Source organism: Nomascus leucogenys, chromosome 19 (assembly GCF_006542625.1).
Source record: "Nomascus leucogenys isolate Asia chromosome 19, Asia_NLE_v1, whole genome shotgun sequence".
NCBI lineage: Eukaryota > Metazoa > Chordata > Mammalia > Primates > Hylobatidae > Nomascus > Nomascus leucogenys.
The window spans coordinates 60,258,513-60,285,239 of record NC_044399.1 but is presented as its reverse complement, the minus strand read 5'-3'; the positions used below and the strand labels follow the sequence as shown (position 1 = coordinate 60,285,239).

Below are 26,727 nucleotides of genomic sequence, written 5' to 3'. Positions count from 1 at the left end.
ATGCTCAAAAACAAGTTTATTTTAATAAAAGGAAAGAGTCCAGGCGCAGTGGTTCACGCCTGTAATCCCAGCACTTTGGGAGACTGAGGCAGGCCGATCACGAGGTCGGGAGTTCGAGACCAACCTGGCCAACATGGTGAAACCCCATCTCTACTAAAAATACAAATAATAATAATAATAATTAATTAATAAAAATTAGCCAGGCATGGTGCTGGGCGCCTGTAATCTCAGCTACTTGGGAGGCAAGGCAGGAGAATCGCTTGAACCCAGGAGGCGAAGGTTGCAGTGAGCCGAGATCACACCACTGCTTTCCAGGCTGGGCGACAGAGCAAGACTCTGTCTCAAAAAAATAAAAAATAAAAATGAAAAATAAAATAAATAAAAAGAAACAAAGAAGGAAGAGAGGGAGGAAAGACACCGAGAGGACAAGCACAGTCTCCTTTCACTCACCTGTACTGCTCTTTGGCCTGCATAATGACAAAGTCCCACTTATAGTTCATTTTTTGGTTCAAGAAATTGTAATTTTCCTAGAGAAGAAAAACAAAATGAGAACAGTAAGCCCCAAGACATATGCCCTGTGCTGCAGGGCAACAAACTGTAAGTCAACAAGGGCACAGCCCTGGCTCATGGCAACCATGGACCCAGCCCGATGGTGTCTGAGCTGGTTTTACCATGGTGTTCACTCAAGGAGCAGCTGAATTCTCAAAACACTTTCACAGGAAGCCTCACTTTTATTGGTTTTCTTTGCTTTTGTAAAAATAAATGTATCCCGGCCAGGCGTGGTGGCTCACGCCTGTAATCCCAGCACTTTGGGAGGCCAAGGCAGGCAGATCACAAGTTCAGGAGATAGAAACCATCCTGGCTAAAATGGTGAAACCCGTCTCTACTAAAAAAAATACAAAAAATTAGCCAGGCATGGTGGTGGGCGCCTGTAGTCCCAGCAACTCGGGAGGCTGAGGCAGGAGAATGGCTTGAACCCGGGAGGCGGAGCTTGCAGTGAGCCAAGATTGTGTTACTGCACTCCAGCCTGGGTGGCAGAGTGAGACTCCGTGTCAAATAAATAAATAAATAAATAAATAAATAAATGTATCCAAAATCTGATTAGGAAGAGAGCATCAGAGATTAAAAATAATTTGAAAATCAATTTTTTTTTTCTGAGACGGGATCTCACTCTGTTGCCCAGGCTGGAATGCAGTGGCACAATCATAGCTCAATGCAGCCTCAAACTCCTGGCCTCAAGCCATTCTCCTGCCTCAGTAGCTAGGACTACCTGTGCATGCCACCACACCTGGCTAATTTTTTAATCTTTTGTAGAGATAGGGTATCATTATGTTGCCAGGCTGGTCTTGAACTCCTGGCCTCGAGTGATCCTCCCATCTTGGCCTCCCAAAATGCTGGGATTATAGGCGTGAGCCACCGCACCCAACCTGGAAATTCACTATTCAACAACAGAGCATCACAAATTCACAAAATAAACCCTAAGATAAACTGGCCTTTCTGAAAACATGTTTGTAAGAATAAAAACACATGGCTCAGCATGGTGGCTCACGCCTGTAATCCCAGCACTTCGGGAGGCTGAGGTGGGTGGAACACTTTAGTCCAGGAGTTTGAGACTATCCTGGGCCCCCTCTCTCTACAAAAAATACAAAAATTAGCTGGGTATGGTGGCATGCCCCTGTAGTCCCAGCTGCTTGGGAGGCTGAGGCTTGAGCCCAGGAGACAGAAGTTCCAGTGTGCCAAGACTGCACCACTACACAACAGCCTGGGTGATGGAGCAAGATGTTGTCTCTAAATAAATAAATAAATAAATATAAAAACACAGCAAGATTTTAACCCTCTGCCCAGAAATTTTAGCCTTTTGAGGGCTAGCGTGTGTTCTTTGGGAAATTGGACTCGCCCAGCCTAAAACAAAAGTCTATACAGTCCTATTGTTTTCCCATCATAAATTGAAGTTCGGGCCAGGCACGATGGCTCACACCTGTAATCCCAGCACTTTGAGAGGCCGAGGCAGGCAGATCACTTAAGGTCAGAAGTTCGAGACTAGCCTGGCCAACATAGTGAAACCTCGTCTCTATTAAAAATACAAAAACTAGCCAGGCGTGGTGACACACACCTGTAATCCCAGCTACTCAGGAGGCTAAGGCAGGAGAATCGCTGGAACCTGGGAGGTGGAGGTTGCAGTGAGCTGAGATCGTGCCACTGTACTTCAGCCTGGGCAACAGAGCAAGACCTTGTCTCAAAAAAAAAAAAAATTCAAGTTCAAATCTGTTAACCAAGGGTTGTCCAAGAGTACATATTAATTATGTCACATTGTTGTGGGATGGCAAAAGGAAGCGAGTAGCCACCGTATGCCCAGTAGCCACTGAGGCAAGGGCTTAAATTACAGCAAGAGAAACTGAAGTTAGACATGGGAAAGAATTTACGTCAGCTAGTGCTTCTAATTAATAAATGGATGGCTAGCTGGCTGGATGGATGGATCATGAGGGCGCATATGAATGTAGTGATGTGGGAATGAGGAAAGTACAGCTCAAAACTATCTTCCACTCAATTATAATAACCTCTACTTAAAAGCACCTCCATACCTTTTCATATTCTTCCAAAATCCCTTTCTTCTTGATATTTCGCTTGGCCAGATAGATGGCTGGAAAAGAAAGCAATGACATTTTCCATCATCATCATCTTTCAAAACCCCATCTGCAGCCTCCCTAAGCCTGAGGCTGCTGTGCTCAGAGTGGGGGAAAGAACGCTCAGCACACCCAGTCCCTTGCCCCCGGGGACACGCCCAGTGCAGATGTGGACTGACAGAAAGGTCATGATGACAGCAAGACAAATGTCACCAAAATGCAGCAAGTAAATAAGCAGCATGTTAAGCACTACCAAAGACATAGTTGGGGCTGAAGTATTTACCGTAATCGGTATCTTCAGCTGGCCACTGTTGGGTGGGCCAGAAATACGGTGTCTGCAAAAGAAACGAGGGAAACCACGCTTTAAAACTGGATTGTGACTCAATGGACCCCAACCCTGTGACTAAAGAAATCGAACCACCTTAGCCCCCTCTGCCATTTCTGAAGTCCTGATCTGTGAAACTATGAACCCGACCTTTTCAAATGAGATCAACCCCATATGAACAGCCAAGGTCAAGGTCAAGACTCACCTGAAATCGGTAGAGGCTGCCGTCAGGCTTGAGAATGAGATTCTTGGGGTCTTGCAGGGGGTAAATGTAGCCATACCTGACAATAAAGTTGCCCAAGTTCTGCGCCTCTGGGAAAAGCAGTTCAGACATGGATGTTAAGAGCAGGGCTGAGACAGGAGCTCATTGCCGGCCCCCAGGGCACCCCAAACTCCAGGACAGGTGCCCCTTCCTAACAGCACTGTATCTCATGAGCAGTGAGGACACTGGTTCCTGAACTTGGCTGTGGACAAGCATCAGCTGGGTTGCACGCTAAAAGGAGGACCTCCCGGGTCTTATCCCCAGGAATGACAACTCAGTAAGTCTAGATGGGAACTAGGAAATCTGGATGTTAACAGAAACCACACGTGGTCTGCTGCAGTGGGTGATGGTTAAGGAAGGCCTAGAGAAGCCTCTATAGGCCCTTTGGGTCTGGGAAAGGTCACAGGACTGGGAAGAAAATGTCTCTGTTGGACCAACAGACACTTTGTCACTCAAAGAATGAGCAAGGAGCCTCAGGTTTATTGCCAACTTCTATCCCAAGCTCACCTGTGCCTGCATCCCAGGTCCAGACCCTTCCTCTCCTTCCCACTTCACTTTAATTCCCACCCTGCTCCGGTTTATTTGGAAGCACAGCCTTGTTTATCAATTATATCAATTAAAGGACAAACTTCCTTGGTTCTTTCTCCAAAGCATCAATGAAAGCAGATATCTTTCCATCCTCTGGAGGAGATTCCATCCCTCCATTCCTGCAGGACCCCAAGGACTCAACCCATCTCCCCATCCCATAGCTCAGCCTCCAAGGTGTGGGAAGACTTCCTCCCCAGCCCTCCCTCTACAGGTCTCGCTCCCTCCATCAAAGACCAAGTCCTAAAGTTGTATGCCTCATTGTACCAACAGCCTATTTTCTAGTGTGAAATCTACTCTCCAGTTTCTTTCTGCTCTAATCCATCTTCTAAATTGCTGCCTTTCACTCGTGTCCGTGTGAAGAGACCACCAAACAGGCTTTGTGTGAGCAACAAGGCTGTTTATTTCACCTGGGTGCAGGCGGGCTGAGTCTGAAAAGAGAGTCAGCAAGGGGAGATAGCGGTAGGGCCGTTTTATAAGATTTGGGTAGGTAAAGGAGAAAGGGGGGTTGTTCTCTGGCGGGCAGGAGTGGGGGGGGTCACAAGGTGCTCAGTGGGGGAGCTTTTTGAGCCAGGATGAGCCAGGAGAAGGAATTTCACGAGGTAATGCCACCAGTTAAGGCAAGGACTGGCCATTTTCACTTCTTTTGTGGTGGAATGTCATCAGTTAAGGCAGGAACAGGCCATTTAAATATCACTTCTTTTGTGATTCTTCAGTTCATTTCAGGCCATCTGGATGTATACGTGCAGGTCACAGGGGATATGATGGCTTAGCTTGGGCTCAGAGGCCTGACACTGCCAGGCACCCTAGCTGAAATGTGATTATCATGCACATTGCCATGCTCAAAAATGGCCTGTTGCTTCCTATTGCCTATCTCCCAGATCTTCAGGTGCTCTTCCACCCCTCTGCCACCCTCCATAGCCATCTGGAGCCATGACTCTCAATCTCCCTTGTCACTCCTCCACTTTCTGCTCATTCCATTTCTACACTCTTGCTCTTGCTAGTGTCCCCTTATAGAAAGACTCTCAGAGCTCCTCTTCACCAATTCAAAAGCATCACTTCTTTCAAGACCAGCTATACACAGCACCCGCTCCAGAACTTTCTTGACTGAGTCCTCCCCACTTATCCCTGTTATTTATGCTCTAAATATTTCGTACAAAATAACTCTTTTGTCCCCAAATTATCCTGCCTTTGCTTTTGATTCTGGTAGTTTTACACACGAAGGTCATGTCTGTCCAATTAAAATGTAAATTTCTCAGAAACACAGGCTAAGTCTCTATTTCGTTTCTCCCATGGTGCTGTACACACAGCTGTTCTGGATAACTGAGTGCCAGATGAGCCCTCACCCAGACTGGAGATCCAAAGCCGCTGGACGATCCATTGCAGAACATCACTTCCTGCAAAACAGAGATGTTTGCGGTTATTGTCATAGCTCCTGACACATCCCCACTCCTCCACGCTGTTGTCTGACTGGTCTCCTTCCTGTTCAGCTGCGATTTCATTCCTCTTCGCTCAGAACCTTTGGAAACCCCCACCTCATCATGCTCAGTCCCAGCTCTGCTGCCTGTAATTCACGGATATCCATGATCTGACTCCAGCAGATGTGCAACTTAACACCGCACGCCCACCCCCCAGCCCACACATACATACACACACACTTCATCTTTACATCTCTTGTTGTATTGATCTTTTGCCTGACAATAACTTGTACATGGACTGTTATTCACTAACTGGATAGTAAATAGGCTAAGTCTAAACACACACAAACACACACACACACACACACACACACACAAAACAGACCCGAGGCAAGCTGTTTGCAGGGCTCTGGACCAAGCTAGGACTCATGGGAGTAAAACAGAGCCAGGGATGAAAGGAGGACAGGCTGAGGGCTGGGGCCGGCTCTCCAACTCCCCAAGTTCCCAGGCAGAACTCCGAGGAGTCAGAAAATTCTAAACTTGAACTGGAACCTGGCCTTCCATGACACCATGAAGGTACTTTTGTCAGGGTAGGAGGATGGGACCTATCCTAGTTGATTTATAACTTTAGATGATGGAATGAAGCCTCCATGTGTACTCTCGCCCCAGGCCCTGCAAATCTTAGGGGATGGCTTGGGAAAAACACACAAAAAAAACATGAAAGACTGGCAGGAAAAACAACAGGAGATGCAGGCTTGGAGGCCAGGAGAGAACGTGCACCCGTGCACCTGTCCCACCCACCCACTCCCCTCAAGGATTCAGATTTATCTAAGGGTCAAGGCAAGCCAAGTTCCACCAACAAGCCCAGAGCTGCAGTATGACCCCACAGAAGCTCTGAGCCCCTTCTCTCAGCCTGGGCCCTCTCACCTCACAAGCAGAAGGTACACCTTGTAGGCACAAGGTAATAGCATCTCAGAAGATAGACAAGGTGCCCTGGAATGAAGCACCCCATCACAGATGCCATCGTGCAGACGCCAATGGTCACACTTTCCGGCAATCTTAGCCTGCTTTCCAAAGGCCAAGCTGGAAGCCTGTCTGCATGGGAACAGGCCCACATAACACACTAAAGAAGAGGGCCAGGATTGAGACTCCACTGCCTGTGTTCTTACATCTGGATTATTTCCAATGATACTTCCCTCCTCGGAGGTGGTGCAGGGACATTTCTTCTTATGACCCACATACACACTCTCTGGGCGTAATTGCCTGCCTACAACCATGGCTGGGTGTAGACAACCTGTAATTCTTCCCTTCATGCCCACACCCTAGAACACAAATGTCCAGCCATGATCTCTGTCAGTGTCCACATGCACACCTTCGTGGCTTTCCATGGTTCTCCCTCTGTTGCTCTTAGCATCATTCACTCCTGGTTGGCTGTTCAAAGGCAAAATCCTTCATCTAAACTCCTACTTAAAATCCTAGGACTGGGTGTTTAGACTTGCCACACCAAGTCTCTCTCTTTAAATGTTACACAGTGGTGCACAGGCAGAGAGACAGACCCAGGCAGACATCAGACAGATTAGCTCTCTCCACCGAGGAGCCGAGGGCTTTCTCATCCACTTGACTGCCTCCCGAAATAGATCAAATGAGATTATGGTGCCACCAGCATCTGTACCATGCGGTCTGTGCTGACAGCATGGCAGGCTGCTCAGGCTCCTGCATCAGCCACCTTTGTCCCGAGGAAGCCCTGGGACACCTGCCATCCAAGAAGTTAAATAATTTGTTTTTATCGGTGCTGATGTTGCAGGACCAGGGCTTCTCCCTGTGTTGTTTCTACAGCAGCTGGAATTCACCTGTGCAGGAGGAATGAGGAAAAACATGGCAGGATGGGCGACCTCATCCAAATCCAGGAACCAAGTGTGCCCCGTGTGCAAGGAAGGAAAGCAGCTGGTGCACACTGACAGTGGATAAGAATATGGACTCTGGGCTGGGCGTGGTGGCTCATGCCTGTAATCCCAGCACTTTGGGAGGCCGAGGCCGGTGGATCACTTGAGGTCAGGTGTTCGAGATCAGCCTGACCAACATAGTGAAACCTCATCTCTACTAAAAATACAAAAATTAGTTGGATGTGGTGGTGGGTGCCTGTAATCCTAGCTACTCCAGAGCTGAGGCATGAGAATTGCTTGAACCCAGGAGGCAGAAGCTGCAGTGAGCCAAGATAGTGCCACTGCACTCCAGCCTGAGCAACAGAGCAAGACCCTGTCTCAACAACAACAAAAAAAAGTAAAAATAAAAAAAATATATATGGACTCTGGAGTCACATTGCTGGGCTGAAATTCAAGCTCACTCATGAAATGAGCTTAAGGACATGAAGGCAAGTTGCTGAAACTCTTTGGTTTCCATAGCCCTGTGTGCAAAAAGTGGGCAGTCATATCTACCCTGAACTTTATTGTGAGTGTTAACAGACAACGCATGGGAAAGCACTAGCTACCACCACCATCCAGCACTCGCTGCATATTCGGCACCTGCACACCACTCTCTCACTTCCTTCCTGCACTCGTTCCCTTAGGGAGGGATTGCTATTCTTGCATTAAAAATGAGAAAACTGGCCAGCTGTGGAGTCTCAAGCTGGTAATCCCAGCACTTTGGAAAACCGAGGCAGGAGGATCACTTGAGCCCAGGAGGTCAAGGCTGCAGTGATTCATAATTGCATTACTACACTCTAGCCTGGGAGACAGCATGAGACCCTGTCTCAAAACAAACAAACAAAACAAAACAAATGAACAAACAAAAACAATGGAGAAAGTAAACTGAGACCAGGGCTACAGCTAGAAAAGACACCTGAAGGATTTAATCCTGCACTCTCCACACAATGACAGACAAGAAGTGACTCATGCATTCAATAAACTTTTACTAACCATCTGTTACAAACACAGCTCTGCTAACCATTGGGGTTACCCAGATGAGCAAGACAAGATACTTTCCCTTGAAGGGCCCCAGTCCAGTAGAGAATTCAGGCCAAAATTAATGACAATCAAAGTCAGGGATGCCTTCAGGAAGAATTGCCCCAGCTGCATCTGAGGTGATGGGGGACACAAAGGCACCCTGAAAAGTCTGCCCCCTGTTTCCACTCTTTGGGTGCCCAGAGCTACTCTGGTTCTTGGCCTTTCCAAAGTCTGGCTCGTCAGTGTTTCCTTTTCCTCCATGAGCTGTTCTACAGCATTTCAATTAATTCCCCTTTTGCTCCAACAAAAGAGTGGGTCTTCTGTTGCTTGCATGCAAGGAAACCTGAGTGACACATTGCTGGTGGGGGCATCGTTTCTTCTAAGCAGTCAGAAAGGGAAAGAGGAAGCTGTGAGCCAGCTTGTCTCTGCAAAGACTAGGGCACCTTGAGTGAAAAATAAATAGTCAGGTCAGGGGTGGCATAGAGAGGGAGGCCTCACGTTGAGCACAGCAGTGGCAAGGCCCCGGGCTTGGGCTATGAGAAGCTGTCTGCTTCTGCAGACAATACGCCTAAGTATGAAACATTGTCTTTACTGCAAAATCAAGATCAGAAAACAGGTAACATATTAACCAAAATGCTCTCTTAATATTGGCGTCCAGCCCCTCTTGCCAATATCCCCAAATGATGCTCTGCAGGCACCTTACCCCCCACACACAGAGAGAGGAGACAGTGGCACCACCCCCACAAGGCAGTTGAGAAGGGCCTGAAATGAATTAGAAGGTAGAAGGTGGAACAAAACAAAGGCCAATTTTTTTCTGCGAAATAGTATTTTTTTTCTGCTACTTGGTTTCATTAAAACAAAGCAAACAAAACAACAAAACAAAAAATGACAGTGAAGTTTTCTAAAATGAGCTTCTGGGAGGAATGGCTTCAAGAAATGAACTGTTGAGTCCTTTTCTCCCTCCTGACCCCTTCCTCAGAGGAAGACTTTAGTCCAGGAGTAGGCAAATGTACTCTGTAGAGTGCTAGATAGTAAATAAACATTTCAGCTTTGTGGGAGTCTTGTTCTGTCGCCCAGGCTGGAGTGCAGTGGTGCAATCTTGGCTCACTGCTACCTCCGCCTCCCAGGTTCAAGCGATTCTCATGCCTCAGCCTCCCCAGTAGCAGGGATTACAGGCATGCACCACCACGCCTGGCTAATTTTTGTATTTTTAGTAGAGACGGCGTTTCGCCATGTTGGTCAGGCTGGTCTCGAACTCCTGACCTCAGGTGATCCACCTGCCTCGGCCTCCCAAAGTGCTGGGATTATAGGTGTGAGCCACTGTGCCTGGCCACAACTGTATATTTTAACTCTGCCATTGTAGTGTAAGAGCAGCCATAAACAATACATAAATGAGTGAACAGGGATATGTTCCAATAAAACTTTATTTAGAAATAAAGTTTTGTTTTGTTTTTGAGACGAGTCTCACTCTGTCGCCCAGGCTGGAGTGCAGTGGCGCAATTTCTGCTCATTGCAAGCTCCGCCTCCCAGGTTCACGCCATTCTCCTGCCTCAGCCTCCCGAGTAGCTGGGACTACAGGCACCTGCCACTACGCCCAGCTAATTTTTTGTCTTTTAATAGAGACGAGATTTCACCATGTTAGACAGGATGGTCTCGATCTCCTGACCTCATGATCCACCCGCCTCGGCCTTACAAAGTGCTGGGATTACAGGCGTGAGGCACTGCACCTGGCCAAAAATAAAGTTTTTTACAAACACAAGAGGTGGGCCGTATTGGACCTGTGGGGTCTATTCCAGGCCAAGACTAAAGTGCAAGCTACATCACCTGTCATGGCATGAGGAACACTGGTGACCAGGACCCTCTGGTTCTGCATGCGGACCCCTGTCTCTGGGTTCTGCATGTCCTTCACGAGTGCTTCAATCTGCAAGACAGAACAGGAAAAAGCCGACTGACGAGAACAATTTTGAAAGTTGTGCAGGGCCATTTCCACTGCACTGAGAGGGACCTCAAAATGCAAAGGTGGACACAGGGGTTCCCCATCTGGTACAGGAGCCAGGTGGGCACTGAGTGACTCTAATGCAGCCAGGACTACAGTGTTCTCCACAGACACAGATCCCATCCCTGCGTGTGAAGACTCGCAGATTCATCCTGACTGGGAGATTCTGGGGTGGCTTTTAAGGAAAGACGGAGCTTAAGGAGAAAGGATTTTGCTGAACAGAAAGTGGTAGAACACCGTGGGCAAAGGCATGGAAGGATGACAGCTCCCAGGGTTGGTGGAACAGAAAACAGCAGGAGTTGCAGCTGGAAAAGCCAGTGGAGGCCAGGTCACATGGACCTCAAAGCCACCCCTGCAGTGTGGATTTTGTTCCAGTGATTGTTTCTAGAGAGCATTTTGGAAATTTGGCCCATGACAGAGAGAAGAATACTGAAGTGTGAAGAAGTTTGCAGAGGTAGAAAAAAGTGCAGTGACCTATTCAAAGCTATTGCATACAGCCCAGGTGAGAAACGACAGTGAGCTGGCACCATGGCTCACGCCTGTAATCCCAAAATCTGGGAGGCAGAGGCAGGAGGATCACTTGAGCCCAGGAGTTTCTGACCTACCTGGGCAATATAGTGAGACCCTGCCTCTACGAAAAAGTTAAAAATTATCTGGGCATGGTGGCACATGCCTGTAGTTCCCAGCTGCTTGGGAGGCTGAGGCAGGAGGATCACTTGAGCCCAGGAGTTCCAGGCTACAGTGAGCTATGATCGCACCACTGCACCCAGCCTGGGTGACAGAGCAAGACCCTGTCTCTTTTAAAACAAGAAATGACAGTGCTTCAACCCTTAACACTCCCACTCTCTGTATTCTCAGCAGAGCAGCCAGATGGGCTTTCCATTATTTTAGAATATGTCACTCTTCTGCATGGCTATTCCACTGCAAGGGCCACTTGACTCCGAGTAAATGATAAAGTTCCCCTACTGGTCTACATGTTCGGGACCTCCTTCCTCTCTGACGTCTTTCTTACTACTCCCCACCAGCTCCCTCTGACCCAGCCATATCAAGGACACTCCCAGCCAGCCTTGGGCGGGTCCCATGCTCTGGCTGTTCCCTCTACCTGGGCCAGTCTTCGCAAGAGACCAACTTGGCTCCCTCCTCACCTCCTTCCCCTTCTGACGGTCTCAGGAGGCCTGCCCTGACCATTCCTAAAGCTGCAACCCTGAACTCCACCCTTGGCACTCCTGACGCCCTGCTCCATTTCTCGAGAGCATGCATGTTCTTCAAACATACAAAATAATTGACCTAGTTAATACATTGTTGATGGTGCATCTCCCCTTGCTCCTGGAAAGTAAGCTCTTCCTGGGGGTCTTTGTCTGTTGTTGTTTGCTGCTGGATGTCAAGTGTCAGGAAGCACGCCTGGCACATAGGTAGTTACCAGTAAGCAGGTGATGTGTGAATTAATAAACAAATCAGGCAGTGGCCAGGAAGATGGTAAGGAAGCATGACTTTCAGAGCCCTAGAAGGGCAAAAATAAACTGTATTTGCAAGTGATTGAATGGTTCACTAAGGGTGACACAATAATGCCAAGGTTTATAGCTTATATGACCAGAGTTACCAGTTACCAAACTAGAAAATGCAAAAGAAGAAGCCACTTCTGGAAGCAAAGGCATCTGCCTTGGAAGGTCGACTGTAAGGGGCTGTTGAGATTCCCACAATGTCTGGGAGGTGATTGGAAATGACTGCCCCAGGTTCAGAAGAGAGAGGGTCAGAGATATGAACTAGAGCCATGAATGTCAGGGAGAGTTGAAGCTAAAGAGAATCAACAAACTATCCAAGGAAGCCTGAACTGCAGGAAGGCAGCCACAAGGACAGCCCTGACTATCTTTAGAGTTGTTTTTTTCATTTTTACTATTAAAAATTATTTCCCACTTGAAAAAATCAAATGGAAATAATATCAGCTGAAGGATTTTTTTTTTTTTTTTAAGACAGGTCTCCCTCTGTCGCCCAGGCTGGAATGCAGTGGCACAATCTTGGCTCACTGCAACCGCCACTTCCTGGGCTCAAGCAATTGTCCTGACTCAGCCTCCAGAGTGGCTGGGATTACAGACATATGGCACCACGCCAGGTCAATTTTTGTGTTTTTAGTAGAGACGGGGTTTTGCCATGTTGGCGAGGCTGGTCTCGAACTCCTGACCTCAAGTGATCCACCTGCCTCAGCCTCCCAAAGTGCTGGCATTACAGGCGTGAGCCACCACACCCGGCGTGAAGGATGTTTGACACTAGTCAACAAAGATGACTAGAGAAAACCCAGGTATTTCTCTTGTTATTCATTGTTTGCTACTGACCTTGACAAAGCTTCATGGGCAGAGGTTTCAAACTTCATGTTCCCCTAGAAAAGCCTTCACTAACAGGAAAGCTGTCTACTCCCCCTGCCCCAGATGTGCTTGCCAATGGTCAGTTGGTCATTCGACATCCAGGCACAGTCATGGTCGACTCTGGGAAACCAGAGAGAAGAAGCTGTGGTCCTTGAGCCCAAAGATCTCACTGATCAGTGCAAGGATATTCTAGGACAATGCCGAATGTGCAATTGCAAGGATGAGTCTATGGTGTCATGTGAACACAGCAATGTCTAGAGCTGGGCAGCAGGGAAGGACTCCTCCTAGGGTGATTTTTTTTTTTCTTTTTTAGACTGAGTCTCGCTCTGTTGCTTAGGCTGGAGTGCAGTGGTGTGATCTCGGCCCACTGCAATCTCCGCCTCCCGAGTTCAAGCGATTCTCTTGCCTCAGCCTCCCGAGTAGCTGGGATTACAGGCACCCGCCACCATGCCCAGCTAATTTTTGTATTTTTAGTAGGAACAGGGTTTGACCATGTTGGCCAGGCTGGTCTCAAACTCCTGACCTCAAATGATCCACCCGCTTCGGCCTCCCAAAGTGCTGGGATTACAGGCATGAGCCACTGCACCCAGCCTCCTAGGTTGAATTTTACAAAGATTAGCAAGGAGTAGGAAGCAGAAAGAGAAAAGAATCATGGGTGAGGGTGTTCCAGGTGGAAGGGCCACAGGAGCAGAAGCACAGAACCTGAACCAGCAGCGGGAAACAAAGCCCTTTCCTGCCTTCACCTGGCCCAGGGCTCTCTCATGAGATCTGGGCTGCTGCGTGCAGCTGGACATCCACGTGGATGGCTGCTCTCACACCCAGTCTGTCCACATTCCTGCCATTACCCAAAGTAAAACATCTCATCCATTCACCTGCTTCCCCTTCATTTAGCCTACCTTGCTTACACCATCATTAGTCTCCTGGAATTGAATTAAACAACATCTCCCAGCACTGTCTGGCTCATTACAATTTACAAAATCCTTTTATGATCTGAAGGTGCTTGCCTGCAGTCCAAAGAAAAAGCACTCAGTCTCCGTGGGATTTCCTTTCTCTATTAACTGTAGGATCTTGGGCAACTCACTTAACCTCTCTGAATCTCCTTTCTCTCTATAAAATGGGGACCATGATGTGGACTACTAAATAATTCTATAATCTCTTAGAATTTAATTAATTTGTGACTTTATAATCCCTTAGAATTTAATCATGTAAAATGCTCTATAAGGAGAGATGTATGTTATGTATGCATGCATGAAGATATATGCTTTATCAGGAGAGACACATGTTCATTATTATGGTTAGAATTATTAATATTAGTAGCATTCATACTAATACATTTTGAAACTTTGCATGCAGGGTTGTGTTTAGGTGCCCAGGAATAGAAACCCAGGTCAACAAACCAAATAGTATAGGTATTTATTGAGCATGTATTTAGAACCCTGCACTGCAAGGATACAAGGTAAAAGACATACACCCAGTCTTCAGAAAGTTGAGCAGACAGTTACATGAAAATAAAAAGTTAACTAATATGAAAGCTAGGAGTCTGAATGGAGAGAAAGTTCAGTTCACATCTCTGCTCCAATTTAGAAGCTAGAGGCTTTTGGTAAATTGCTAAATTTCACTAGGACTCATTTATCTGTAAAATAGAGCTTGCAATAGTATCAGGCCTGGTGCGATGGCTCATGCCTGTAATCTCAGCATTTTAAGAGGCCAAGGCGGGTGGATCACTTAAAAAATTAGCCGGGGATGGTGGCGGGCACCTACAATCCCAGCTACTCAGGAGGCTGAGGCAGGAAAATCGCTTGAACCTGGGAGGCAGAGGTTGCAATGAGCCAGGATCACGTCACTGCACTCCAGTCTGCACAACAGAGAGAGACCTTGTCTCAAAAAACAAAAACAAAAACAAAACAACAAAAAAAACACCAAAACCAATCATCATAGGGATATTGTGAAGACTAAATGAGATTAAGCAAATAAAGTATTTCATATCATTCTGTGCACAAAGTATTTATGAAATAGCAATTGCAAGTCAGACACGGTAGCTCATGCCTGTAATCCCAGCTACCCGGAAGGCTGAGGCAGGAAGATCACTTGAGCCCAGGAGTTCAAAACCAGCCTGGGCAACACAGGGAGCCCTTGTCCTCCTCCCCACCCCCCACAAAATAGCAACTTCAGACTGGCTGAGATGATCCCAAAAAGAGTGCAGAGAGGGCCAACAGAATCTCCCTAGATGGTGAGGACCAGGCTGCACTCCAAGGGAGGGGTGGTATAAGAAGGACTCAGGTTTTTTAATTCAGAAATGGAAAGAGATTGAAATTGGAACCCTGTGCACTGTTGGTAGAAATGTAAAATGGTGCAGCTGCTGTGGAAAACAGTATGGAGGTTCATCAGAAAAATTAAAAATAGAACTACCACAGCATCCAACAATACCACTTCTGGGTATGTATCCAAAAGAATTGAAATCAGGCTCTGGAAAAGATACCTGCACCCCCATGTTGACTGCAGCACTATACACGTTAGCCAAAATGTGGAAATAACCTAAGTGTCCACTGTCAGATGAACAAAGAAAATGTGTTCTATGCATACAAAAGAACATTGTTTGGTTTTTGAAAAGAAGGAAATTCTGCAATATGCAAGCAAATGGATGAACCCAGGGTTAATTATGCTAAGTGAAATAGGCCAGTCACAGAAGGACAAATACAACACGATTCCACTTACATGAAGTACCTAGAATAGACAAATTCATAGATCAAATATCAGAATTGTGGTTGCCCAGGGTTAGGGAGAAGGGAAAATGGGGAGTTGCTACTCAACAGACATAAAGAACTTTCAGTTAAATGAGATGAATACATTCTAGACATCTGCTGTACAATATTGTACCTCGTCGACAATATTGTATTGTGCACTTAAAGTTTTGAAAGGGTCGATCTCATGTTAAATGTTCTTACCGCAATAAAATAAAAATTTTTTAAAGAGAGGCCGGGCACAGTGGCTCACGCCTGTAATCCCTGCACTTTGGGAGGGTGAGGCAGACAGATCATTTGAGGGCAGGAGTTTGACACCAGCCTGGCCAACATGGTGAAACCCCATCTCTACAAAAAAATACAAAAATTAGCTGAGTGTGATGGTGCATGCCTGTAATCCCAGCTACTCAGGAGGCTGAGGCAGGAGAATCTCTTGAACCCGGGAGGCGGAGGTTGCAGTGAGCTGAGATTACGCCACCGCACTCCAGCCTGGGTAACAGAGTGAGACTCTGTCTCAAAAAAAAAAAAAAAAAAAAGTTTTTAAGAGAGAGAGAGAATGATCCAGGTGCATTCAAGGTGACGGGTCATTCAAGGGAGTCCTGAAGTGGAAAAATGCTACCTGCCACCTGTCACTCAGGCAGCCTGAAGCTGGGAAGCTCCCACCTTCCCAAGGAGCGTGGGACCATGACCTAACTTGATGCTGAGGGGTGAGATTCCTTATTTCAATCTTTGTTGCTAAACCAGCATTTGCAGGTGAACCATGATTTCGAGAAATTGGCCAAGGGCAGTTACACAGCTGAGGCCACTGTGAGCACAGAGCCAGCCAGTGTGCAGGCCCAGGCAGCTCCAGGGACTCCCAGTGCAAGACTAACTGTCAGCTTCCTCTGCACGGACACATTCTCGGCTCACAGAATTGTTTTGGAACAGAAAATACTTATTTTGGCTTGACTCAGAGCCATAGTCCTTGGCCACCTGCAGTGTCAGGACTTGGTGGCATCTGAGGTCACTGGGTCAGCTGTAGGTCCAGCAGCAATGAGGGGAGCAAAGGGACAACCCCAGGAGAGTGTTTGCAGGGCACTGGGAGATACAGCTGCTGCTCCTGGGGGTGGCCCAGGGAACTGAGGAGCCAACAGGCTGCAGAAGTGACTCCTTCTGTCACTAACTGTGACCTCAGGTCTCCATGGTACCCAAGAAGTGCCTGATTTTCTTTTTTTTGTTTGTTTTTGAGACGGAGTCTCACTCTGTAGCCCAAGCTGGAGTGTAGTGGCATGATCTTGGCTCACTGTAACCTCCACCTCCTGGGCTCAAGCGGTTCTTGTGCCTCAGCCTCCCAAGAAGCTGGGACTACAGGCGCGAACCACTACGCTAATTTTTTGTATTTTAGTAGAGACGAGGTTTCACCATGTTGTCCAGGCTGGTCTCAAACTCCTGACCTCAAGTGATCTGCCCGCCTCAGCCTCCCAAAGTGCTGGGATTACAGGCATGAGCCACCGTGCCCGGCCAAGATTTTCTTTTCTTTTTTGAGACAGTCTTGCTCTGTCACCAAGCTGGAGTGCAGTGGCGGATCTCGGCTCATTGCAACCTCTGCCTCCCGGGTTCAAGCGATTCTCCTGCCTCAGCCTCCCAAGTAGCTGGGACTATAGGCGCATGCCACCAAACCCAGCTAATTTTTGTATTTTTAGTAGAGACGGGGTTTCACCATGTTTGCCAGGATGGTCTCGATCTCTTGACCTCGTGATCCGCCCACCTCGGCCTCCCAAAGTGCTGGGATTACAGGCATGAGCCACCATGCCCGGCCAAGATTTTCTAATATGAGGGCCCAAGATTCCTTTTCCCCACATTAGCTGCCGGACGAAAGGCCGCCTTCATTCAAAATGGGTTTTATTAGATGTAAGAGCAGCATGTTATAAAAACAGGGAGCCCATATATTGGAGAAGACATATAATCCCACTTTAAAAGTTAGAAACCCGAGTTTCTCCGATAGAAAGTTGGCAGATTTGATTCCTTGTCTTTGCATTTAAAAAAAAAATCGAGTTATAAAGAGTTTGAAAATAACCTTCAGAGGAGGAATAATGAGAGTTATTTTAAAAACACAATGAGGGGAGTCAGATTTCTTTCTAGCAGGTGTGTCACCCTTCACAGAAAGAAGGGCTGGGTGGGAGGAGGGAACGTCACGTGGACCTCGGGAACATTTTGAGGGAGTTCGGCCCATTGGGATCCCGATCCTTTTTCCTCAGACCTTTCCCCATACAAATTCCTCTGAGGCGTCTCCTCAGTCTCCCCAGGAAACCACAGAACTCTAGCTCTATGGGCTGAACTGCGTCCCCCTACAAATTCGTACATTGAAGTCCTAACCCAAGTACCTCAGACTGTGACTGCTTTTGAAGATAAGGTCTTTCAAGAGGTGAAATGAGGCCAGGTGCAGTGGCTCACACCTGTAATCCTAGCAATATGGGAGGCTGAGATGCGCAGATCGCTCAAGGTCAGGAGTTCGAGACCAGCCTGGCCAACATGGCAAACCTCATCTCTATTAAAAATACAAAAAAAAAAAAAAAAAAAAAGCCAGGAGTAGTGGCAGGCTACAATCCCAGCTACTCAGGAGCTGAGGCAGGAGAATCGCTTGAACCCGGGAGGCAGAGGTTGCAGTGAGCCAATATCAAGCCACTGCATGCCAGCCTGGTCAACAGAGTGAGACTCAGTATCAAAAAAGTAAAAATGAGGCTGGTCACATTGGCTCATGCCTGTAATCCCAGCACTTTGGGAGGCAAAGGTGGGCGGATCATGAGGTCAGGAGTTCGAGACCAGCCTGGCCAATAAGATGAAACCCCATCTCTACTAAAAATACAAAAAAATTAGCCAGGCGTGGTGGCGGGCACCTGTAGTCCCAGCCATTCTAGAGGCTGAGGCAGAAGAATCGCTTGAACCCAGGAGGCGGAGGTTGTAGTGAGCTGAGATCTCACCATTGCACTCCAGCCTGGGAACAGAGTGAGACTCAGTCTCAACAAAAATAAAAAAATAAAATAAAGTTGTGAAATGAGGTCATGGAGTGGACCCTAATCCCCTATGACCAGTGTCTTTATGGGAACAGATTAGGACACAGACACAGAGGGAAGATGATGTGAGAACAGAGAGAAGACGGCTATCTGCAAGCCAAGGAGAGAAGCTTCAGGAGAAGCCAACCGTGCCACACTTTGATCTCAGACTTCCAGCCTCCAGAACTGTCAGCAAAGAAGTTTCTGTTGCTTAAGCCACTCAGTCTATGGATCTTTGTGACAACAGCCCTACAAACTCATACAGACTCTGTGTCCTATATTCAATCAGAAACATCCCTTCCCCTGCACAGAGGTGGAGAGAATCTGAACTGTTTCCCAAGTTCTCCAGGGAGTGAGATGCCCTTGCTATTCTGCTGCAAACTTCGGCAAACCTTGCACTCTCCTCCTTGTGTCCTTGGGGGCATCCTCACCCTCAAAGGCCAACACTCTCATTCCCAAACAGACTCTGCTTCCCAGCTCCTCCCAAGACAAAGCATCAGCCCCGCTTCGTTCCCAGGCAACATGTCTGTGCTGCACAACCAGGCCACCGTGGGACCCTGTCTGACCCTGTGTCAGGGAGAAGGGGGTCAGGGTGTCAGCTGCACCTTTCCTCTCTCAGATGCCAACGTGCTGAGGCATGACGGTGGGCGTGCCAGGGAACCCCGACATCACAGAGGGATCAGAAATGAGGGCTTTGATGGCTCTGACATCCCACCCACCACGCCCACGCTGCTGCTCACATTAAGGAGCTGTCACTCACTGCGGAAGATCTCTGGAGCTGGAATTTTCCTTTAAGCTAGAGAAGGCACCCGGGGGAACAATAATAATCGGTACTTTTCTATACAAAGATGGGAAGAGTGACCCAGAACCGCAGAGTTGTTTTTCTAACAGAGGAGGATGTGCTCCTGCTAATAAGCCTGGCCAGAGTCCAGCCACCCTCCCGCTGTCTCACCCGATGTCCCCCAGATGCTCACTCATGGGCACTATGCCCTAACCAGTGCTCGGTAGTCTTTCTCCAAAATCTGCTCTTCCCACCATGGTCAAAAGCCTGGGAATAGTTCCAGGTGACCCCAGCCAAGATGTGGCCAACTTTTGTTGAATCTGCTTTTGTTTCCTTTTTTTTTTTTTTTCAGGCTTGAGTGCAGTGGCATGATCATAGCTCACTGTGGCCTCAAACTCCTGGGCATAAGAGATCCTCCTGCTTTAGCGTCCCATAGCTAAGACTACAGGCATGTGCCACCCTGCCCAGCTAATTCTTTTTCTTTTTTTTGAGACAGAGTCTGGCTCTGTTGCCCAGGCTGGAGTGCAGTGGCACAATCCCGGCTCACTGCAACCTCTGCCTCCTGGGTTCAGTGATTCTCACACCTCAGCCTCCCTAGTAGCTGGGACTAGAGGTGCCTGCCAGCATGTCCAGCTCATTTGTGTGTGTGTGTGTGTGTGTGTGTATTTTTGGTAGAGACAGGGTTTCACCATGTTGCCCAGGCTAGTCTCAAACACCTGGGCTCAAGTGATGCACCCATCTTGGCCTCCCAAAGTGCTAGGATAAAGGCATGAGCCACCGCTCCTGGCCCCCAGCTAATTTTTTAATTTTCTTGTAGAGATGGGTCTTGATATGTTGTTCAGTCTGACTGCTTTTGTTTTCAACACATCTCTTATCTGCCCACCCAATCCTGCCTCCGTGGAACATCTTCTAACCCCCTCCTGGACTATCAGGTTCTGCCTTTCAGCTGGCATCTGTCTCCAGCCTCCGGGGTGCTCCTTAGCCCAGGGCTCTCAACCGTGGCCCCATTGACGCTTGGAGCTGGATCATTCTTTGGGGGTTGGTGAGGGCGGCTGTCCTGTGTGTTGTAGGATGTTTAGCAGCATTCACGTCCTCCACCCACTAGATGCCAGGAGCACCCCCAGTTATGACAACCTAAAATGTATTTAGACATTGCCAAATGTCCCCGGGGGCTCTTGTCCTGACTACACATTCAAACCACCTGGAAAACTTTTCAAAAAGAGCAATGGTTAAGCCTGGCATGATGGCAGGCACCTGTAAATGAAATTAGGAGGCCAAGGTGAGAGGATCCCTTGAGCCCAGGAGTTTGAGTCCAGCCTGGGCAATATAGTGAAACCCCATGTCTAAAAAAAGAAATTGTTTAAAAAAAAAGAAAACCAGGCCGGGCTTGGTAGTTTACACCTGCAATCCTAGCCCTTTAGGAGGCCAGGGCAGGTGGATCACCTGAGGTCAGGAGTTTGAGACCAGCCTGACCAACACGGTGAAACCCTGTCTGTACTAAAAACACAAAAATTAGCCAGGCATGGTAGCAGGTCCCAGTAATCCCAGCTACTTGGGAGGCTGAGGCAGGAGAATCACTTGAACTCGGGAGGCAGAGATTACAGTGAGCGGAGATCTCGCCACTGTACTCTAGCCTGAGCAACAGAGACAGACTCTGTCTCAAAAACAAACAAAAAAAAAAAGAAAGGAAGGAAGAAAACCAGTGGCATAAAAAGACCAATACTTAAGCCTCACTTCCAGGCCAAGTAAATCAGAAACTCAAAGTAGAGTGAGTTGATATTAATGTTTTTTAAAGTGCAGCCCAGGTTGAGAATTACTCATTCCCTCTCATCAGAATCATCTTTCTAGCATACAAACCAACTCATCTTATTCATCCCTGATTTTAAAACGTCAAACAGCTTCTCATTAAACACAGAAGTCATCAAACTCTGTAGCATGACCTAGGAAGCCCTCCAGTTCTGGGCTTTTCTTTTTGTTTGTTTGTTTTTGGTTTTTGATTATTTTTTTGAGATTGAGTCTCGCTCTGTCGCCCAGGCTGGAGTGCAGTGGCGCGATCTCGGCTCACTGCAGCCTCCGCCTCCTGGGTTCAAGCGATTCTCCTGCCTCAGCCTCCCAAGTAGCTAGGATTACAGGCGCATGCCAGCATGCCCGGCTAATTTGTGTATTTTTCGTAGAAACAAGGTTTCACCATGTTAGCCAGGCTGTTCTTGAACTCCTGACCTAGTGATCCGTCCACCTCGGCCTCCCAAAGTACTGGGATTACAGGCATGTGCCACCACACCCAGCAGATCTGGGCCTTTCTTACCTACCAGCCTTCTCCTCCATCAACGCCAAACTCACTTCCTGCACACTTGGGGCCAGCTCTCCCAACCCGCAGGCAATCTCCCAAACCACCATGCTACTTCACATGTCCATGTTTTGTGTTGCCTAAAATGTCACTCATTTCCCCAACCTCCTGGCCAAAAACTACTAACTTCTTATAAGTCGACTCCATTGCAAGCCCCCTTGTAAAATCTGTCCTGATCCCCACCTGACCTCAGGTAGAACTGACCACTCCCTACTTGGTGTTACATGTATCCTCCAACAATGTCTGCCACAGCCCATGGAACACTTCTTGTCTCCTTGTTTATACATCTGTCTTTCTCCACTAGACTCTAAGCTCCTTGATGCTCCCAGCACCTGGCACAGCATCTAGCCCATAAGTGCCCAATTATGTGTCTGTATTGAATGAAAGAACATTACAAGCAAGAGATACCAAACTCAGCCTGGATATCCTCAATATTTCTGCTTCTGCATTCCTTTCTCAGGCAAAAAGAGGTGCCAGAAGCCACACAGGAAAACAAAGCTGTCACCAGAAGGCTTCTCCAAGAAAGCCCATCCCATGGTGAATCCCAAGGGCGGTGGTGGTACTGGCTGGGATGGTGATCTGGTAATTGCAGAGGGAAATGGGCCATTCCCAGAACAAGAGTCCATGGGTGCTGGAACCACAGGAGGCCACCCACCTGTGTTCATCTGTCCACCGTGTGCCATCAGCTAATTCCCCAGCAAAGCCGTGAACAGGTGGGCCTTCTGCCTCTTTCTACCACATCTTAAACGAGCCCAGGCATCAGAGGTGGGAAGCAGCATGGCTGGTGGGCATGCCAACCCACGGCTGCATTGAGACTGAGATGGAAACATGGGTACGAGAACCTCGGGAATCGCACAAGGGCCTTTCTGACCAGCATGGCTCTCCCTGGCCCCATGACAGCTATCATTTCTTAGGAGGTTGGAGCTGCAGGGGCACAGGAGGATCCTGAGTGAACTCTCTTAGTTCAGGGAGAAGGCATCCCACCAATTCCTCGGGCTCACACCAGTGGTCCTTTTTTTTTTTTAGACAGAGTCTCTCTCTGTCACCAAGGCTAGAGTGTAGTGGCACGAACTTGTGAACTCAGTTACTGCAACCTCCACCTCCTGGGTTCAAGCAATTCTCCTGCCTCAGCCTCCCAAGTAGCTGGGATTACAGGTGCCCACCACCACGCCCCGCTAATTTTTATATTTTTAGTAGTCAGAGGGTTTTGCCATGTTGGCCAGACTGGTCTCAAACTCCTGATCTCAGATGATCCACCTACCTCAGCCTCCCAAACTGCTGGGATTACAGGCATAAGCCACTGCATCTGGCCCACCAGTGATCTTCTTAATTTGCAAATCTGCCATATCACTTGCCCATTCCAATTTCTATAGTGGCTCCGTACGAGATAAAACCAAGCCTTTCAAAGGTCTTGAAGGCCCATAGGCACCGCTACCTCCGCCTTCCTTTCCAGCTTCCCACTCCCCTTGCACTTCAAAATCCATCAATTACAGAACATGGCCCCAAACCCACTAGCTTTCCCATGCCTCTGTGCCTACACTGTTCCCTCTGCCTGAAACATCTTTCCCTTTCTACCTGGAAACCCCTATGTATCCTTCAGGTCTCAGCTCTGTGTCCCTAGGCATATTGAGCCAGGCTTTCCCACAGCCTCCACACTCTGCCCTACGTCATGAGAAAGCTCATGGCATTGCATCACAACTTGTGACAGACAGCGACCACTCCTGTACTTCTTCTTGGTTTCACCACCTAGTGCTGCGTGACTGGCAAGCCACTTAGCCTCTCTGAGCCTCAGGTTTCTTCTCTGTAAAATGGTGACCATAACTTCCAGCTTATGAAATAGATGAGATAATGCACCTAACACCCCCACCCCGAACCCATCACGGACACAGCATACTTCATCACATGCACAGAATGAGTGGTGAGTGACAGTTGCACCCAGGTCCACATTTTTTGTTCCAGGCCCTTCTCCAGAAAGCTGGACATTGAATGCAGCTTGTTCTTCATTAAGGATCGCCTGGCACGGGCTCTTGAGACTTGTTCTGCAGAACTTTATTCTGTCCCCTGCTCCAAGGAGCTCTGTGACATGACCAATACATACCCAGATATACAGGATACATAGACAGGGCCCTCGCCAGCACAAGGTCTAGGGAAAGAGCAATGCTGGAGGTGCAGCTGGGTCTGTAGGGCACAGAGAAGGGAGCTGTCCTGCCCAGGGGCATTAGGAGAACCAGCCTTCACAGCCAAGGGGTGACTGAGCTGGGCATGGGAAGAGAAGTGGAGCTTGGCAAGCGAGAGGGGGAGAAAGGACTTTCCCAGTAGATGGACCCTGAGGCATGAAAGGGCACCGGGTTCCTAAAAAGGAAGGAAGTGTTTGAGGCAGGAGCCCAGGGGTGCCTGTGGCTGCTTCGTTGTTTCCCAGAGGGCAGGTGTGGAAGGCAGACAGGAGGCAAAGCCAGGAAGATGGTGGGAGCGGAATCCTGGGTAGCCGGGCCGCTCAGGGGAAGGTTGGACCTTATCCTGGGAATGTGGGAAGCCAGTGGAGGGTTTCAGGTCAAGGAGGTCACCATCGATTTGGGGGAAAAAAACAGTGTGTATAGGAAAGATGTCATGGAGGAGGGGAGATTGGGGTGGAAGAGGGGGAGCTGGGATGCAGGAGGGGGAGGTTAGGGTAGAGGAGAGGTAAGTTAGGATGGAGGAGGAGAAGGCTGGGGAGGAGGAGGATGATGGGGTAGAGGAAGGGGAAGACAGAGTGGAGGAAGAGGAGCTGGGGTGGAGGAGGGAAAGGTGGGGTGGAGGGGGGAGAGCTGGGTTGGAGGAGGGAGAGCTGGAATGGAAGAGGGAGAGGTTAGGGTGGAGGAGGGGAGCTGGAATGGAGGAGGGAGAGGTTAGGGTGGAGGAAGGGAGACTAGGGTGGAGGAGGGAGAGTTTGGGTGGAATAGGGGAGGCTAGGGTAGAGGAGGGGATGCTGGGGTGGAAGAGGGGAGGCCAGGGTGGAGGAGGGGATGCTGGGGTGGAGGAGGGGATGCTAGAGTGGAGGAGGGGATGCTGGGGTGGAGGAGGGGATGCTGGGGTGGAGGAGTGGATGCTGGGGTGGAGGAGGGGATGCTGGGGTGGAGGAGGGGATGCTGGGGTGGAGGAGGGAATGCTGGGGTGAAGGAGGGGGAGTTTGGGTGGAGGAGGGGAGGCTAGGGTGTAGGAGGCAATGCTGCGGTGAAGGAGGGGTGGCTGGGGAGGAGGAGGGAAGCCTGGAGTGGAGGAGAGAAACTAGAGACCAAGACACTAGTCAGAAGACCAAGGTAAAGAGAGGAGAATCTACCAGAGAAGAGTCATGAAGGAAAAAAATGCCAGAGATTCAATAAACAAACTGAATATCTCTTGACAATTACCCTCTGAGCCTCCAAGCCAGAGCTGTCCTGCCTGGGAGGAGGCAGTCCTAGGATAAATCTGGAAGATGATGTGTGGCTTTGAGATAGCCGACTTAGGCAGTTTCTTCTGCTTTTAGTAACTGGTATCTGCAGTACAGGCTTTCAGGGTTCTTTCTGAGCGAGACAACATTCAGCCTGTCTGCTTTATGGATGATGCCCACACCTCTGCTACCCGGAAGATAAGCATGAGCATCTTGAAACAGGTGGACCAAATGTGACCAACTGTCTCGGGGTCCCCAGGACTGTCCAGGTTTTAGCATTGAAAGTTCTGGGCAAATCAGGACAGTGGTCACTGACTATACCAATTTGCTGAGCTCCAGGGGCTCAGGGAGAGCCCAGCTTGTCACAAAACATTCAACTAATTCTACTCAACAAGATAAGCCTAAGAAGATGGACACTACGTTGTGAAAAGTGGCCACGGGTGGGAGGAAGGACAAAGATGTGACCCGGGACCTAATCCTCTGTAGATCTCATCTGACAGTGATTATACCAGAAGCTCAGAACGAAATGAACCACTTTGTCCCCAAACACATCACCCCACAGGTGCATTCCACCTCCCACATGTCCATCCTGTGTGCACACCCTGTGCCCGGTCACTTCGTCTGGGAAAGCATTCACAAGGGAAGCGAAAAGGTTGGGACTTCTGCCGCCAGCGCAGACAGCAGGAGATGCACAGATAGATACACTCAAATGAGGGCTCGCAGGGCATTGAAATGGGGTGGCCCTTTATCCTACAAATCACCCCGTTTTCATGGTCTATGTGTACACACACACACACACACACACACACTTTAAAATAGTGCAGTTTGGGATCAGAAAAAAAAGGTAAAAATGGCAATATCACATCTGGTCGTCTTACAACAATATCAGCAGGCTGTCTCAAATCTGCCACAGCCTGAACTGAACCTGCCTCTCCCGAGTAACAGGTTGTTTTCACCTCCCGCAGACCGTCAGCGCTGGCTTCGGATTCTCCACTACAGGCAGGGCACACGAAAACCTAATTATTACAGTCATCAATATCGACACACACAGCAAAGAAGTCACTTAATAAAATCGAGCAGCACAAATCTACCCAAAGGGGTGCCCTCCACTCCTGCCCCTCTTGTCCTCGGACGCTTCGCAGATGCGGTTCCCCGCCCGCCTCCCAGGGTCCAGGTGAGGGGCCAGGGTTACCTTTTGGAGAAATGCCATCCTCGGCCTGTACTGCTGGCCTTGGTGTCGGATTGTCATCCTGGCCCCTGGATGGACTCACAGCCAGAGCACCAGTGGGAGACAAGAGGAGAAGCCCTCCAAGTTCGAAAGGCAGCCTGGCTCGCCCCAGCCCTGGGCGTCGACGGGGAGGCGGCTGGGCGGGGAGGGCGCGGGCCGGGCCCCCCTGACTCTCACTAGGCGCCGCTGACTTGGAAAGCAGCTGGAATCCGCGCCAGCCAATCCGCGAGCGGCGCCGCGGGCTCATTAGCATGCGCTGCGCGGGCGCCCACCTGCCGCCAGGGGGCGCTGTCCGGCCCTCGCCGGGACCCCGCGGAGCAGCGGGTGAGACCCGCAGGGCAAGGGCCCCGGGAGGAGGAGAAGGAGGAGGACCTGGCGGGAGGAGGAGGAGGATCTGGCGGGAGGAGGATCTGGCGGGAGGAGGACCTGGCGAGAGGAGGAGGAGGGCCTGGCGGGAGGAGGAGGAGGACCTGTCGAGAGGAGCGAGCCTTTTAACTTGGGGCGGAGTTATGCACCGAAGTGACACAAAGAGCCTTCACTAATACAGCGCGGTGGAAAATACGGACTTTCCCATCCTAGCTCTGCCACTAACCAGCCGGCAGCCTTGGGCAAGTTCCTTACAATCTCTAAGAATCAATGTCCTTCACTCAAAAGTAAAAGTTGGAAAATGGGATCATAAT

The 26,727-nt window shown here is 49.0% G+C and overlaps 1 protein-coding gene across 1 annotated transcript in view; it reads right to left on the bottom strand.

The window, feature by feature from the left end:
- RGS9 (regulator of G protein signaling 9) overlaps positions 1-26,243 on the bottom strand; it is an 89,406-nt gene extending 63,163 nt beyond the window's left edge. Inside the window, exons 1-7 of the mRNA XM_030800297.1 lie at positions 26,012-26,243; positions 9,981-10,077; positions 5,143-5,193; positions 3,155-3,261; positions 2,908-2,959; positions 2,583-2,641; positions 451-527 (exon numbers count right to left, since the gene is read on the bottom strand). Of these exons, the coding sequence (XP_030656157.1) occupies positions 451-527; positions 2,583-2,641; positions 2,908-2,959; positions 3,155-3,261; positions 5,143-5,193; positions 9,981-10,077; positions 26,012-26,068 (500 nt within the window). The 5' untranslated portion in view covers positions 26,069-26,243. The remainder of the gene's footprint in view (positions 1-450; positions 528-2,582; positions 2,642-2,907; positions 2,960-3,154; positions 3,262-5,142; positions 5,194-9,980; positions 10,078-26,011) is intronic.
- Positions 26,244-26,727: the final 484 nt, after the last annotated feature.